This window comes from Netta rufina (assembly GCF_964035555.1).
Source record: "Netta rufina genome assembly, chromosome: 12".
Taxonomy (NCBI): domain Eukaryota; kingdom Metazoa; phylum Chordata; class Aves; order Anseriformes; family Anatidae; genus Netta; species Netta rufina.
Window position 1 is genome coordinate 8,425,567 of NC_140135.1, and position 16,417 is coordinate 8,441,983.

General features: G+C 39.0%; 1 protein-coding gene across 2 annotated transcripts in view; it reads left to right on the forward strand.

The window, feature by feature from the left end:
* TBC1D8B (TBC1 domain family member 8B) overlaps nucleotides 1-15,369 on the forward strand; it is a gene marked incomplete at its 5' end in the record, with an annotated part of 38,689 nt that extends 23,320 nt beyond the window's left edge. Inside the window, 11 exons of one of the 2 annotated variants that reach the window (XM_084293795.1) lie at nucleotides 348-465; nucleotides 1,157-1,442; nucleotides 2,535-2,664; nucleotides 6,027-6,125; nucleotides 7,314-7,382; nucleotides 7,589-7,829; nucleotides 8,917-8,982; nucleotides 9,287-9,370; nucleotides 10,428-10,484; nucleotides 10,779-10,876; nucleotides 11,230-15,369. In XM_084293795.1, coding sequence (XP_084149921.1) covers nucleotides 348-465; nucleotides 1,157-1,442; nucleotides 2,535-2,664; nucleotides 6,027-6,125; nucleotides 7,314-7,382; nucleotides 7,589-7,829; nucleotides 8,917-8,982; nucleotides 9,287-9,370; nucleotides 10,428-10,484; nucleotides 10,779-10,876; nucleotides 11,230-11,640 — 1,659 coding nt within the window. In that variant the 3' untranslated portion in view covers nucleotides 11,641-15,369. Of the gene's footprint in view, nucleotides 1-347; nucleotides 466-1,156; nucleotides 1,443-2,534; nucleotides 2,665-6,026; nucleotides 6,126-7,313; nucleotides 7,383-7,588; nucleotides 7,830-8,916; nucleotides 8,983-9,286; nucleotides 9,371-10,427; nucleotides 10,485-10,778; nucleotides 10,877-11,229 lie in introns of those variants that run through there. The other variant, XR_014618784.1, reaches the window with a different exon arrangement.
* Nucleotides 15,370-16,417: the final 1,048 nt, after the last annotated feature.

Consider the following 16,417-nt stretch of genomic DNA (forward strand, 5'->3'; position numbering starts at 1 on the left):
AATCTTAATATTGGTTGCCTGAACGTTAGTTTACCATATCAGTATTGTGGCACCTCATAAAAATCAGTCAGAAATACGTAAAAGTTTCCTTCTCAGTGGTTCACCTGCATTGCTTATTTCATCCCACTGCGTGACATGAGCTATTTTTATGTAGTTTAAATGCTATGCTCTGTATTGAAAATGTAGAGGTACAAATACTACACTGGATAAGGCTGTAAGTTATCCCAACACCCCTGAACACATGCTGTGAAATGTCATGAGAAGTATAAACTTTAACAAATGACAGAACAGTTGTCTTTTCACTGTCTTCTCATGTGAATGTTTCCTTCCCTGTTAAAACATTGCAGGCAATGAACATTTTGACATCAGTACTTCTGCTGTATGCTAAAGAGGAAGAAGCATTCTGGCTGTTGGTTGCTGTGTGTGAAAGGATGCTACCCGATTATTTCAATCGTCGAATCATTGGTAACATCAGTCTATCTTTTGGTCTGTCTAGAACTGAATATAAGCAATCATTCTGTGAGAACAAGTGTAAGGAATGAGCTGAAGCCTGAACAGTGCAGAGAAACTGTGGTGTTTGGTTCAGTATTTTAAAGTAGAAAATGGAAGTAACAGAACATCCCAAGATCCTCCATAAGAGAGTGTGGATGTGACTTTCAAATATTGTCATTATTCTAGGGAAGTAGTGAAGTAGTCACTTAGACTATTACACAGTTCTTTCAGAATTGTAACTGCAGTTCATACTATTTATTGTAATTTACCCAGCTTAAATAAAAAGAAACAGAGTTACTCCAGGAGCAGACTTAGTCTTTGATCTGGTACTCAATGCTTGCAGCTTTAAATGCTAGAAGAAAATTGCATATGAAGTTTCTGTCATTGCAGAGAGCGTATATCGACTGACAGGAGAATCATTAGCAGTAACCATGCACCCACAAGGGTGCTAATATACTTTGCAACGTGCAAGCCTCTGGACCTATAGAGTGCATAGCTTCCAGCACAGCGAACGGAGCCAGTGGTGCCATGCAGCTAGGTCTCTGCTTGTTTTTACATCAAAGTCGCACTAGGATAGGGGCTAGGTTTCTGGCCAGTGCTCTGAGAAAACTGTGCTTCTGTGTATTAAGATTTGGGTGGTGGTTTTGTTATCCTCTCCCTGCAGGTGCCTTGGTAGATCAGGCAGTGTTTGAGGAGCTCATCAGGGTTCATCTGCCTCAGTTGACAGACCACATGACGGATATGACTTTTTTCTCCTCGGTCTCTCTCTCCTGGTTCCTTACCCTTTTTATCAGTGTGCTGCCTATTGAAAGTGCAGTCAATGTGGTGGACTGTTTCTTCTATGATGGAATAAAGGCAATCTTGCAGCTGGGTCTCGCAGTGCTGGAATACAACATGGAGAAGTTGCTGACTTGTAAGGATGATGCAGAAGCCGTGACTGTGCTCAACAGGTATCAGTGCAACTGCTGTTCTTACAGGCAGTGTAGCAGCTGCTGTAATTTCAAACAGATAAGTCATTTCCTCTGAAAATCCCATCTTCTCTTTATGTTTGTCATATGTTGCATGTTTGAGTGGGGTAGGAACAAATGAGGAAAATGAGGAATTAATGGGAATTAATGAGGAAAATGTAATTTTTACTTTATGATGCCATGCAGCCTGATATTTATTGTGAAACCTAACTGTGCTCATTAAAATTTTTAGCACTTAATAGCAATAAGAGCACATTCAGACAGTTTCTAATTTATTAAAATTTAAAATAGGAGTAAAATTTTAATTTTCACTTGAACCAAACAAGCTGCTGCTTCCACTTGACACTCAAGCTTTTGATGATTATTGTGAACTCTTTGTGAACTCTGACTTTCAACACTTTATCCGGCTGCAACACTTCCATTGCACGGTAAATCCAGCCTGCAGCATTCTGATGGTTGTAAAAAATAATGATGGTAGTTTGCCTCGCCTCAAGAAAAAGGAAGCTATTACTCCATAGATGTTTTTCTCTGCTTTCTCAGTGTTGGCAAAGGAACTGGCTAACCTCTGTGATGGAACTGTTTAGTCTGGTTTTGTAGGTGCGATGAAGAGTGCAGATCAGGCAGGTCCTGGTTTGTGCATCTGAGGGAATTAAAATTGCCTCAGTTGCAGTTCAGCCTAGGCATCCATTCCTCTCTCCCAGTTACGTGGTACATTGCTGATAGGTGGATTAGAGAACCGGGAGAAAGCCAAGTGAAAGGGAGCTCGAGAGGTCTCTAATTTAACTTCCCACTCCAGAAAAGACTACTGTTAGGTCACGTCAGCCATGTTACTGCCTAGCTGGGTCTTAAAAGCTTCAAGGCTAGAGGCTCTGCAGCCTTCTTTGGGTAGCCAGTTCCCTTGTTTGTGTGTCTGTTCTATTGTTACAGCATATTGGTGCTATTCATGGTGATATTCTTTCATTTTTTCCATTCTTTGCTTACTTTTTTCTTCAGTAGATGCTGATGTTATCCTTGTGTTGTGATAATCTGCTTCCTCTGCTTCCTGCTGATATCTTGTGTGTTTCCTTCATGCAGGTTTTTTGACAGTGTCACCAACAAAGACAGTCCTTTGCCTCCAGCTGTGCAGCAGGGCGCCAACCTCAGCGATACAAAGAGTGACCACCCAAAAGTGGACATTACTGATTTGATCCGAGAGTCAAACGAAGTATGTGTTCTTGTGGGTAAGGTTTTGCATCCCTTGCAGTGTTTACATTATTGTGTGGGCTGGCTACAAACCAGATAGAAAACCTCTCTAGATTGGTAGGAATTAGGCTCTGCGTTTTCCTAAGTCTTGCTGAAAACCTTGTAGGTTATGGGATAGGTTTGTTTTGTTTTGTATTTGTTTATTCTTTTAACTGCCTGGAATGTGTTTGCTAGGCTGTCCTGAGTGCAGTTCCCTGGTTTCATCACAGGTCACGTATTGCTGTCCACTCTGTCAGCTAAACGACAAAGAGTGCATGGGAGAAGCAGCCCTTGCATTTACTGATTTGAGACTGATTACTTTACATTGCAGATGGTGGTAACATTTGGCATACTGGGCAGTGCAGGAAACTGTGTGCTTGTGTAGTTTATTGCACTGATGAAACGGATGTTTTGAGGTGTGTTGGGTGAGGAAGACAAATTATGGTATTTTAACACTTCCTTTGAGTTTGCTACTTTTGATTTCTGCAACGTTCTAGCTTCTTAGGTCTATAACGGGGAGGAAGTGGCTTCTCATTCTTATTTTGTCCTCAGATTTTCATCAGGCAGTTCCTTCCTTGGCATGATTTAGATCAGGGCATTAATCCATTGTAGATAGGTTTCTCTTTAGCCAATGCAAAATGAAAAGCAAGCTGATAGAAAAGATAGGTTAGTGGTTTGATTTTTTTTTTTTCTATTAGCTGGCTTCTTTTATCTGTATGATGCTTTTCTGACTCTCATTCATATGTTTCCAGTGAAAGAGCCACATTGCATCTCTTTAGGAAAAATGTTGCAGCATTCACTCAAAAAAGGTTAGCTAGCTATTATTTCTATAATTAAAGAATGGTGTCTCTCTTTTTTTTATTTTTATTTTTTTACCTGAGAAGACGGCTTTGCTTTTAGTGGAGTGAACAAAGCCAAGAAACAGAAATTCAAGATCTCTTGGAGTGTCTTCTATAGCATTAGGTTAATTATACAAAATGTCACTATTTCTGCTGTCACTGTTGTTTCACAAGAATGTTATACCAAAGAATCACTTTAAGACTCTTATAAGAAGTAGTGCAAACTATTACAGGTCTTTCTTGCCATGGTGAGGTCTCAAAGTATGAGCATGAATACTTACGGAATGAAGAATAGATGTGGTAAATAACGAAGTGCTGGATGTTACGTTCTGAAGTGTAAGCTGAAGTTTTCACGGAGAGAGAATAATTACTGACAGACAGAGAAAGCAAAAGGAACTCGCTTTCTTTTTCTCCTGTTGTTTTAGTCAGGTGACTGGACCAAAATGGTAATAGTGTCTTGATTAGGTATGGCTTCTGAAAATTGATTTGGGCAGATCTTTGAATGTGAATCTCCCACTTTGAAGCTGACAGTCCTGCTCCCAGGCCTTTATCCCCATTTTTATCTCATGGCCCCTTTTTGGCTGTAACCTTGGATCTTCAGATGAAACTGAATTTTGTCAGTGCTGGTAAGTGTTGCAACCCTTTGTTTGAGAATTGCTGATACAAAGTGAGAGTCAATTTCTCACTTCCCTTTTAGACCACACAGTTCATTTCAACACAGTTCAGTTCTGGTATAGGGTTTTATTTTCATATGACTGTTGAATTCACATTGAACAAATTTTGAAATGGGAAGATTGCTGCAATGGAGAGTTGTCCCTCTGCAGACAGGTCTAGTTACTAATCATGAATAAGTGACCAGAGATGTTCTTTGTGGTACTGTTGCTTCACGTAGGTATTCAGAAACAGATGAGACTAAATGAAAAAATATGGAGTCAAAGCTTAAAATTACGTTCAGCTTTATGTCGTTAGGACTCAGGTACAAACACAAGCTTTATTCTTTTCTAGTCTAATCAGGTATGAAGAAGTCATGCTTAACTGGTGAATGGAAATATGAATTTATCACACTTACCCAGAGTTAGTTTATACATCTTGTTTATATTCTTAGTGAGGCCGTTGCACAATGTCAGTGTCTGGATGTCAGATTAGTGAATGCATTGTGACTCAAAGATGCAATTCCTCTGTTTCCCTTTTGTTTCATGACAGAAATATGCTGCTAGGGGTCTTCACACACAGAACTACAGTTCTGGAAAAGAACTGCAGAGTTCATCCAGTTCAGCTTCCTCTCCAGGGTACACCCCGATCATCCTTTAAAAATGTCTAATATATGAAAACGTTGACAAAGAGAACCTGCAACAACTTTAGCCCATTGTAGCTTTTATGTACCTTTAACTGCAAAATATCCTAATATCCAGTATAACTCATCTTAGGTGCTCGTAAAGAGCTGTTGAGGAAAATCAATTGCATCTTTCTCTGCAAATCCTTGTTGCTATTAAATTGTTATTCATCTCTTACCACTTCAGCTCTGGTTTCTTCTTTTTCTAGATTCAGTATGAACAGTTCCTTCAACCTTTCTTCAAAATGCATATGTTCAGATTCTTTTTATGACTGTTGAAGTCTTTCATACCTTATTTAAAGTGCACTGTAAAAAATGGGAGTAAAACACTGTTAAAACTTCTGAAAGTCCTGCCTAGTTTGGTAGTTTATCACTGATTTGCTCTCCAAGTCTGGTCCTAGAACCAGTTGTGCACATGGTTCCTGGTGACGGTGGTTACACTGTCTTCCTAGCTCCATGCATTGCTGAAGAGTGTCAAAAACCGTATAGAAGTAAAGATGCATCATACCCACTGTTTCAGTTCTATATATTAGGCTGAATTTTTCTCACAGGAGAAAATAAAATTGATTTGACATGATTTTGGTTAAGAGTATTGGCCAATATTGATTATTTTACCTGTTTCTATTTAGATTTTAATTGTTTGATAATTTATTCTAGGATTTCTCTGGGAATTTTCTTCTAGTTTTTGCTTACTTTCCTACCCTTTTTAAAGGTAAATGTATTTATTCTACTCAAATCCTTAGACACCTTCCCTGTCCTTTAGACATCGAAGAGTTAGCTAGGGATGGTTCAGAAATTAACTTCACTCTAGTGAACTTCAAGCCTGACAACGTGTACATATTTTTCTTTTATACCCTGCAGTGCTAGTCACCACGTGATAACAAAGTTGTATATAGAGCCAACACACAGTAAAATCCTTTCCTTCGCCTTCCCTTACAGTGAACTAATCCATAGTTTCTTCTTTCCTTGTCACGATTTTAAACACCCACCCTTTAGAAAGTTACACTGTTCAGGGTGAATCATGGTGTGATAACAAATGATTCTTTGCTCAGAGCTCCTGCTGTCTTCTTTGTGTCCCTACCTGTATTGTATTTAGATGCAGAAAAGACATAAATATCTGCTTAGATTTATCTAGCAACGGTTGATTTCATAGAACTATGCTTTTCTTCATAGAGATACGGCGATATTCGATATGAGGACGTTGAGAGTATGCGCTGCAGAAACAGGCTTTATGTGATCCAGACATTAGAAGCTACAACTAAGCAGAATGTGGTGAGTGACTTAAAGAACTAAACCCTTCCCTCTGCTAAAATTCCTTCTCTCTTGGAAAATTTTGAAAAAAAGCTACACTTTTAAGGCCAAATAAATCATTGTTTAGGGTGAAATCCCTCTTGTCTGCAGGGTATCTGTGAAGTGAGGTTTGGGTTGTGATGTTTTCAGTCTGTCAGTCACAGCATGACCTTCTGCTCTCATTACAAGTACTGTCATCACAGATAGTTTCTAAAGGCTGCCATCTCTCTGACACTTGCATTGATTGGAGCAGGCTGACCTATATTTCTTTCTGCTGTTCTTGAATTGTTAATGCATTTTTCTGTGAGACCTAATGCTGTAGTAAAACAATCAATCACTTGCATTTTTGCTCTCCAAAGCAATCCCAAATGTCACTGAATGCACTGCCTTCAATAAGGGTTGCTTCTTGTGTCTGTGGTGTGTGTGGAGGTGTGGTAATGAGTGTGTGGTGCGGCAGCTCTTCAGCTACTAACACCATCCTTTCAGCTCAGACCCCTGAATGAAGGTAGAGGTGACAGGGTGCTTCCTTTGTTTGCCTGTTTTTTGTTTTCTTCAGTGGCGTATTTGCAATAACTGGTGATAAGACTAGACTACTTAAACAAGCAGTGCTTTTTTTCTCTAGTAGAGGTGGCTTGCACCAACTGATACTAAATGCTGTTTGTTGAGCTAAGATGATAGCTGTTGTATTTCATTTTACAAAATGTACATCTTGTGAAGATGGATATAGATCTTGTTTGAAAATGTTGTTGTTGTTTTTTTTTTTCCTTTAAAAAAAATGGGGATTCAGCTTCACTGGTAAGGGCTGAATGTCCATTGTAACAGAAGGTAAATGTTACTTCATTATAAATGATCTGGCATTCAAGTTTTATCTCATGAGTTTCATAGTGTAGGCTCAATATATGCAAATGATGTGAGTAGCTTCAAGGTCTCTTTTCAGAAAGAAATTGTTTTTTCCAGTCATCTCCTTCCAATCATCTTCTGATTGTTTTTAAGAAATAACCCTATTCTTTTTTAAAAAATAACCCTATTCTTACTCCTAATTGGTTACATGCCAAAACATGGAATATTCAAACTGTATTTTTTAAATGTAAGGTTAAATCTTGTGGATGTTTTATGGGCTTATTCCAAAAAGAAAAGACTCATTAACTATTTTTCTTTATTTTGTTTCAGCTACGTGTTGTGTCCCAGGATGTAAAATTCAGTCCTAGTGATCTTGACGAGCTTTACGACTTATTCAAGGTAGTGTGCCGCCTTCCTCGCTTCGCAAACATGTATGTTAATGGTGAGCTGTATGATGGCTGTGAAACAGTTTTAACAAATTGAGGAGAAAGCTAGATTCAGTGTATTTTTTACACGTACACAAATTAAATAGCTAACTCCCCACATCTTTTACCCAGATAAATAGTTGTTCCATCCAGTTAAATGATTTTACCTTTTCTTTGCAGAAGGAGCACTTTCTTTCCTGTTACTGGAATGTGAATAGTCCTGTTTTGCAACACCACGATGCCAGCCTACCTTATCTTGAGCAGTATCGAATTGATTGCCAGCAGTTCAGGGTTCTCTGTCATCTCTTAAGTCCCTGGTCACACTGTGCAAACAGAGACTCGCTTGCATTGTGGACGTTCAGACTGATGGATGAGAGCTCTGATGGCCTTATAAATTTCAAGCAATTTGCCTGTGTTCTTGGTAAGAGAACAGTACATATGTAGCACGTTCACAAGGGAACTCCATCTTGGAAATAGTCCTCGGTGTTATCACCTTCCATACACGAGATAAGGAGCCTAAGGAGGCTATCCTCTTAATGTAGGGTCAAATTGTCTTGCCTTTATCTTGGGGCATTAAATGCAAAGATGTGAAATGGCAAGTCAGATGCTCAAAGTATATTTATAAACTTCAGAGTGGGAGCTGTGTTCTTTAGGTGAATGAAAAAGGCTTTAAATTGCAGAACTGTGCGCTCATTTTCTTATCTGTATTTCACTGTGAAATAGTTGACACAAAGCTTTATAAATTAGGAACTTCTCTGAAATGTTAATCCCATGGAGAGCAATCTCCTGTTTGAGATGAAATTTAAATATAGCTTTGCCATCAAAATACCAGAAAATTAGGAAAGGGCACGACCTCATTGCACAACCTGTTTGGTTGATGATAAATGCTTCCTCGCACTGAAAGCCTACTCATACACAGATCATGTAAGATAAACAGTGCTTTATATCCCTGGGCAACTGAAAGTTTTCTGGAGTTAGTGCTCTATTCTTTTCATCTAGTTTTCAAAGTGCTATTGTTTACATGGTGGTTTTACCCTGCTGGGCAGTTAAAGTCTGCCACAACAGCTCTCTCACTCCCTCTCCTCAAAAGAGAAGAAAATATGATGGAAAGAAAAAGGCTCAAAGGTTGAGGTGAGGATAATTTAAGGGGGAAAGAAAGAAGGGAAAAACAAGCAAAAGCTGTGAGTTAGCAAAGAGGGGAAAAATACAGTTATTCTTCACTTCATATCACTTCATATCAATGAGCCATGCTCAGATGTGTCCTGGGAAGCAGGGCCTCAATATGTGGGATGGTGTGCTAAAATATTTTGGTGTTCTTGCCTCAGTGTAGGCAAACCTCAGGCTTAGCTGCAGCTCATACTTCCTTAAGCATCATCTCTAATCATACTCCACGGAAGACAGAATATGTGTCCCGTTCTGACATCCTTGGGTTGTATTTGTTTAGGTTAAGAGGGTATTTTAAAGCTGGGTCCAGTTGAATAACCTTGGTTGCCTCTTTCCTCCAATAGATACCATGTACAACGGAAGTTTCACAGACAAACTCAAGTTTCTTTTTAAGTTGCACATTCCTCCAGGTGAGTGAGAGATGGTAGCATTTGGGGAGGGCTGTTCCTGGCTTTTATCATCTTTGCATGATTTTAATTTAAGCTTCGCTTTCCTTCCTGTTCTCACTAGCCCTGGTTACAGTACAGTCCCATAGCTGTAATACAGATGTGTATTTTTTCCAGAGTGATACATTCTTTGGGGAGGACTTAATCTACTCAAACACACTTTCTGTTTTGTTCATAGGAACAATATGTACAAAGCTTTTGCTTTTTCCTCCCTGCTTTGTTAATGCTTGGGAGCCCTAAAAACACTTCATTCACTTATTTATTTCAGCTTTTACTGAAGTAGAATCTATAAGCCCTTCCAAAGGCGGTGATCTTTCAAAAGAAGAACTGATCCACTTCAGTCAACTCAGTGGTAAGTGTCAAAGTGTGTGACTTTGCCTGCAGAATTTGGGAAGGACTCCATTAATTTTCCTGTAGTGCATAATGGAGATCTTCTGAAAGCCTCCAAAAGCTGTTTTGAATTCTAGCAAATCGCGTCCTTGTTAACAAGAATCCTCTTTGAAGATCTTCTGGAGACAGTTACATTGCCATATGAAGCAGTGCAGAATTTGAGGATAGCCATCTTTCTTCACAGCAGTTTTTTCTGTAGCAACACATGGGTTAATTATCATAACCAGCTGTGTGGGGTGGTGCATCCAGGCATCAGTAACAGGCCATTTCATTGGCAGCCATATAAAGAACAGAGATGTTCCCTGCCCTGAATTGGTTTTGTCTGATGATTGAACTCAAAGGCCCCAAATGTTTACATGGAAATAGAGGAGTATATTTGGTCAGCATTTCTCAGCATAAGAGGCAGCCTTTCTGTTGCAGTAGTCATTAAAATGATGACCATTGCAGTTTTGTATTCAAGGCATAAAGGCATATTTCCTGCCTCAAGAAATTTATTAATGTAATATCCATGTCCTCCATTATTTTGAGGTACTTAAGGGTTTCATAATCTTTTGCTGTCATTTTAAATCCACTAAGGTGTGTATGTGTGTGGTTTTTTTTAAATGTGGGGTTTAAACTTATGGAGTTAACAAAATACTACATTTGGAAAGCTGTTTGTTTTCACATCTTTGGAGGAGATATCCTTTCTGGTTTTTAGAAACTATCTAAAAGTACTTTATCTGTAGTATGGTGGCACTGTCCTCACTGTTGTTCAAGAAATGGAGCACAAAATATTATCCACTTGATACAGCTGGTTTTAGCTTTTTCATGATCTCCAATCTCATGGTGCCTTTTATTTTTTTTTTTTATTTTTATTTTTTAGAAATATGTGTATATCTTACCGTGTGCTTTTTTGGCCTAATCTGTGTTGAAAACATGGGGGTCTTGCTCCTTAAGGAAAGATTTTTTGATAAAGGAAGTGAAGCACTGGTCCTCCTTTCTTGAAGTAGTAACTTTTCTTTTCTTCTCTGAAACTCTAGTTTCATCTACTGGGGATAATCTTGAAAGTAATGCTTTGAAGAGCAGCCCGGAAAAAGGTAGAGAATCCTGGAAACGCTTGGTAGTAACTTGATAAAGTGGGAGTATAGCTGGGAAAGTGTGTGCTGAAAAAGTACGCTGATCTTAGCATAATGCTAATGTTATATACACTTTTATAAGTGTATTCCTCGGGGAGGAGGGGCATGTAATGTAAATCCTGATCCTGTATAGTTTTTGGTCCTACTACTCTGTTGAGAAAGAATGACATGGAGGATACAATTGTTTTGCTCTTCATCCCCCATGTAAACTCTTAGTTCTTGTTTGCTCACTCTTTTTTTCTTTTTGTCAAATAGGGAAGGGGAAAGTTGATATTCAGGCATATCTGAAGCAATGGCAAGACGAACTTCTTAAAAAAGAAGAAAACATCAAGGATCTGCCAAGAATGAATCAGGTAAAACAGTCTGTGTCAGAGAATTACAGAAGTCTGGTTTTGATTGCTGTATCTCTTTTTAAGTTCTGTTAGTATTTTTCTAAAGGATTCCTAGGATCCCTTAAATTTCAGGCTTTCACATTAACCATAGACTGTGTTTTTCTAAATTCCTGTAACGTAAGCTTACTGTAAACTGCAAGAGAGGGGCTTCCAGACGCACAGTTTTATTAGGGCTGGCCCAGGCCCGTACTGTTAGTAGAGCAGTTGTTATCAGGTGCCTAGCAGAAGCAAGTGCTGGATTGAGAACATGGTGTGGAGTGAGAAATGAGAGTTGTGTGCTGTTCTCTAAATAGTCTCCTCTGTTATCTGTGTAGTCTCAGTTCATCCAGTTCTCAAAAACCCTTTACAATCTATTCCACGGGGATCCTGAGGAGGAGCTGTTGTACCGGGCTATAGCAGTGGTTACCAGCCTCCTGCTGAAAATGGAAGAAGTTGGGAGAAGACTGCAAGGTCCCATGTCACCAGTCAAAAGTGCGGCTGCTGTTACAGAGGTTTCTGCTGAAAGCCTCCAAAAAGGGCCGGAGGAAGGCAGCTCTGAGCAGACTGAAGGCGGTAGGGCACAGAGTTTGAAAGGGAACCATGAATGGTCCTTTGCCTTTGAACAGATCCTGGCATCCTTATTAAATGAGCCAGCCTTTGTGAGATTTTTTGAGAAACCTCACGAGATAAAAGCTAAAATAGAGAGTGCTAAAAATTTGCAACTTAAAGCAAGAACCAGAGTGTAATTTGCTTTATCTTTGACTCTGAGCTAACCACATAAAGCACTTGCAAATGAAGGTTGTTTCTATGGAAATTGAGTACGATGTTTACATAGGGAACGGGGTTTGAAGATTGAGCTTTAAATATCAGATTACTGGTATTCTTTGATGTAAATAAAAATAGTTTGAAGCACAATCACTTTCTTGCATTGTTCATAAGTTTCAGCCCAAGCAGGGGCTGAAGGATAAACTGTCTTTACCATGTTATTAAAATATGCAACATTGCTAGAAAACACTAGGCGTGACCTATGACAAACCTTTCTGAATGACAGCTGTTACAGTGCGTGCTCTGCAGGTTCATTTCTATTACTGGGATAAATGTAATGACTTCCAGACATTTTCCACTTAAAATGAGTTATCAACAGCTAAGAGGTTGACTTCCAGGTTAGTTGCGTAATTTCCAAGTCTGCATGTGGACTGGGATCAAAAGCAGGGTGAAGACTGAGAACACAGGTTTGAACTGGTAGCTGTGGTGGGCACAAGAACCTGAGGTTAGGAAATAAAAGTTGTCCTGCTTACTATTCCCCTGCTTTGGTGTCACCGATGGTCATGGCTATTGCAGATTCCAGTCCCTCATTGCCAGTTTTCACACAGCATTCTTGCAGCCCACGTATCAGCTTTTGCAGTGTGGCCTGTAAAACTAATTTCCTATTTTTCTAGCTCAGCCTGTATTTGTGATTTCTTTCCCATTCTCATATCAATCCTCCTTCAGGACAGATGAAAGGACATAAGGTGCTTGGTCATCCAGGATGCACACGGATGCAGAGGCTAGTAGTATAGGTTGTTGAAATCAAGGGAGAACAGTGGCTAAATCTGTCTGACCACATGGTGGTTGTCATTTATCTTCCAAGAGGAGCCATTGTTGACATCTTAGGAGCATGTTGATGAAACGTATAGTTTTCTTTGTGTTTGGAGTGCCCAAGGACAGACCATCCTTAGCTGCTTCTTAAGCTGCTTCTTAGTTAGCTGAATGTGACCGTGGAACTGCTACAGACAGATTGCAGTTGCTCCTTTTTCTACCCTGAGTCCACACCTCAAACTAGTGATTATTATTTCATTTTTATAGCTCTTTGGATTGTTGCTGTTGTAATTTTCTATCTGCCAGGACTAATGGCAACAGCAAACCCTCTAGAATCCAAATTGGAATTCTTAATAAATAAATAAAGATAGAGTAAACATCCTGGGCAGGTAAGCCCTGCCAGTGTTCATGCTTATGGGTGTTGACCTTGAACCTTAGGTAGCTTGTGCTAGAATGGGTTTAGAGAAGGAGGGGAAGAGCTTGTATTTTAACAACAACAACAAAGTAAGTTGGGAATCTGTTAAACTGGTTAAAAATGACTGCTTTTAAAGCTGTATGACAAACATATTCTTCAGGGCAGCATTATTTTATATTGTGTGTATTTTTTGCAAAGAAGCAGAACAGGGATGAAAACATTCACTGTTGGTTGTTTTTCTTGCAATACTAAAATGAATGAGGAATAACATGAAATTCTGACTTGTGTTACAAGCATTTGCTGAAATGCCATAATTGCAATCGGGTTTAATGCTTCCATGCTGCTTTTAAAGAATACAGTCTTGATCAGGAGCAATGAATGTATATTATTTCCTCTTCTCTTCTCTGCACTCTCAGGTATTAATATAAAGATTTACTGAATGAACAGTAACTCCAAAAAATATAAGATATTTGCGAAAAACGAGGAAGCTTGTTTTAGAAGCCTTCATAAAGTAGTCACAGGTGATACAATATAAATCTGATTTGTATATTTATGCATAAAACATACAAACTAATTTATTCATATGCATGTTTCTGAGGCAAAGTAGGGCAACACTGTGTTTGTAAATGTGTTTGCTCACTGTTTTCCTAATGTTGTTTTAGAAATATAAGCAGATGATACTGATGTTCTAGTCCAGGACGTACTCAGATAAGCTTTGCTCTGTGAGTAATTCTTATGCAAGCAGCTGTGCTGAAGTTAACATAGCCCCATGAAAAGAGAGACAGCTACCCAGACAAAAAGCTTTTGTAGGTCCGTGATGGATATTGCTAATTTCAAGAGGTAGTCAAAGCTATAGTTTGCTAAGCAACATAGCATAGTGACATGAAATTCTTAAAACTCAAAGACATTTTCAGTTGGAGAGCCAATTTATTTGTTAAAAAAGAAAAAAGACAAAAAAGAAAAACATGCAAGTTAAAATCAAAGTACAAAATACTGTACTGAAGAAACCTGCAAAATAAGAATGGCCTCGTGTTATTACACAGTTTGGTTATGCAAAACTGAGCACCCTTTTGAAATACCAGTTTCTATCGGTGTCAGTCCAAGAAACCATAGAGCCATTACCAGTGATGTAGTAATCCTTGTCAGCTATATCATATCTATGTATAAAGAGAGATTACCAGCATACAATTTTTTAAAAATATATTTAAAATATATTTGGTGTTGCAAAGATAAATGCTGTTTCACGTTGTATTGCATTAGGACTCAGTGGGTGAGCACATTTCTGTTGCAAGAGGTCAGCTGCGGCACGTAGCTGGGAGTTAAGCAGAAGCGCTAGTAGGGAGCCTGCTGGTTGCAGGGTGGCTGGCCCAGCACTACTCAGCTACTTCCCAGTGGGGGGACTTTCCATTCAAATTGCAACTTGGAAGTTTTTAGAAGTGTTTTTAAGCAGCTTACTCATCAATAGGAAGCAGTGTGGTTAAATGAGTACGGATACATCACTTCACGTCTCAGTTTTATTTTTTTTTTCCTGTAACAGTTTTCATTAAGTGATTTTTTTTTTTTTTTTCGGTTCTGTCATAGGAAATAAATGAATGTACAACATTCAGTACAAAGTAGATGATTGTAGCTCGGATATAGATTGCTAACACTAGTGATGCTGTTTATACAGTTCTTAAATTGCACTACCTTCTGCAGTGTCACCAGCGGGACCTGGCAGCTCTGCCATGGTTACTTGTCCTGAAACATTCTCAGTGGCTGTTGGCGTGCACTGCACAGCCCTTTCTTGTGGCTGGGCCATTATTATTGTTGATAATGCACATAAAATGCCTTTTGTCAAACGCAATCACCTGCCCATGGGGATGGCCAGCAGAGCTGTAGCATTCCCTCAGCCTTTCAATGCGGCGCGTGCTGCTCTGTGACTGCTCAACCCCTTTGTGTATAACAGGTGCGGCGCTGTCTCTGCACAGCCACCCCAAAGGGCTTGAACACACGAGGTGAGGGAATAGCTCCACTGATGGTAATAAAAATGCGAGCCCTTTCCACCATGAAAGTGGAGAGCCCTTTATAACTAAAACAGGGGCATTTCATGGGACTTGGTCACTGCTATGTGATTCAGAATGAGCACTCTCTGTTTCAGTCCATTCCTAAGACAAGCCACTTGTTCCTCACTCTAATGGCTAAATAGTAATATATTTTTTAGAAGAGTTTGCTAATATAACAACTAAGAAATAGCTGTGTGTTGATTCTATTAGAGATTTCTCATCCAGTTGTACTGTACAGGGTTCTTGATTGTGATTGCAGTTATTACCTGAACTAAAAAATTAAATACTCTAATTTGTCTCTGGAAACATAGGCTATTTTGTCTTTTTGCTATAGCTTTGTCACTTTACCAAGAAGGCAACACGTTGGTGTTGGCAGGTTGGCTTTTTATACAATGTATTGTATGCAGAATACTGTAAGACAAATGGGGTGTTAAATAAAAAATGTTTCACTTAAGAACAAAAAAGTTTGAGGCACTATTCTTTCTCAAGATGGACTGCGTCAGAATTTTGTTCAAAAACATCAGTCACGTTGAAAACATTTTTAGCCAGTCCTTTCTGAAGCAGGGATTGAGCCACACAAGGACCACACTAGGACTCCAACCCCTTCAAAAATGAATAAAAGAGGAGATCCAGGTTTTGAAGGCAGTTTTGAAGGGTGGGTCTAGTTTAGCAGCGCATGAAACCTGTCCTTTTTCAGTGCTGAGATGGCTGGTGAGTAAAGCCAGGAAGAGCAGCATTACTTCTGCAACCCCATTAAAACATTTATTGTGTGCAGATATATGACACTGATACCTTGTTCTTTCAAATTCATGCATTGCCCTTATTGTTTCTGGCACTGGTCATGAAAATGGCAGTCTCTTGAGCCCCCTCTGTTCAGCTGTTTCTACATATGTATGTGCGTGCCATGGCTGCAGCTCTTGCACCTCCTAGAGAGGAAGGAGCAATCTGATCATCTGCCTGACCCACACCACTCAAGGAATAACAGCACAAGTTGTGTAAGAGGTCTTGCAAGTATGTTTTTATTTCTTCTTTTTCTTTTTTTTTGAAAATACTATGTACAATCTCTTTAAAGCTTGTCAAAATGCACAGACTGCCATCCAATGGAGCTGTGCAGGGACATAGATTCAAGACGAGAATAAAATCTTTACTGTTCATCTTCATAAGACACTTCCTTTTTCCCATTACAAAATACTTTTAAGAATAGTAACATTTATAAATGTATCTATATTTGACATCATATAAAATAAACCAAGATTTATAGTCAGTTCTAAGATTTTTCATATTTTTTCTTCCTCTTTTTTTTTTTTACATGGACTATGTTACACTATGTACAGTAACTTCTCACTGTGTTTGTCAAACCAGCCTGATGGTACCCACCAGGCTTTAGCTTATATGTACAAATATGCTAAAAGTGCAAGACTTTATTAATTAAAGCTGCCTGTGTTTTCAGAGGTCTGGAATTGTGTGGCCTATATATATAGATATACA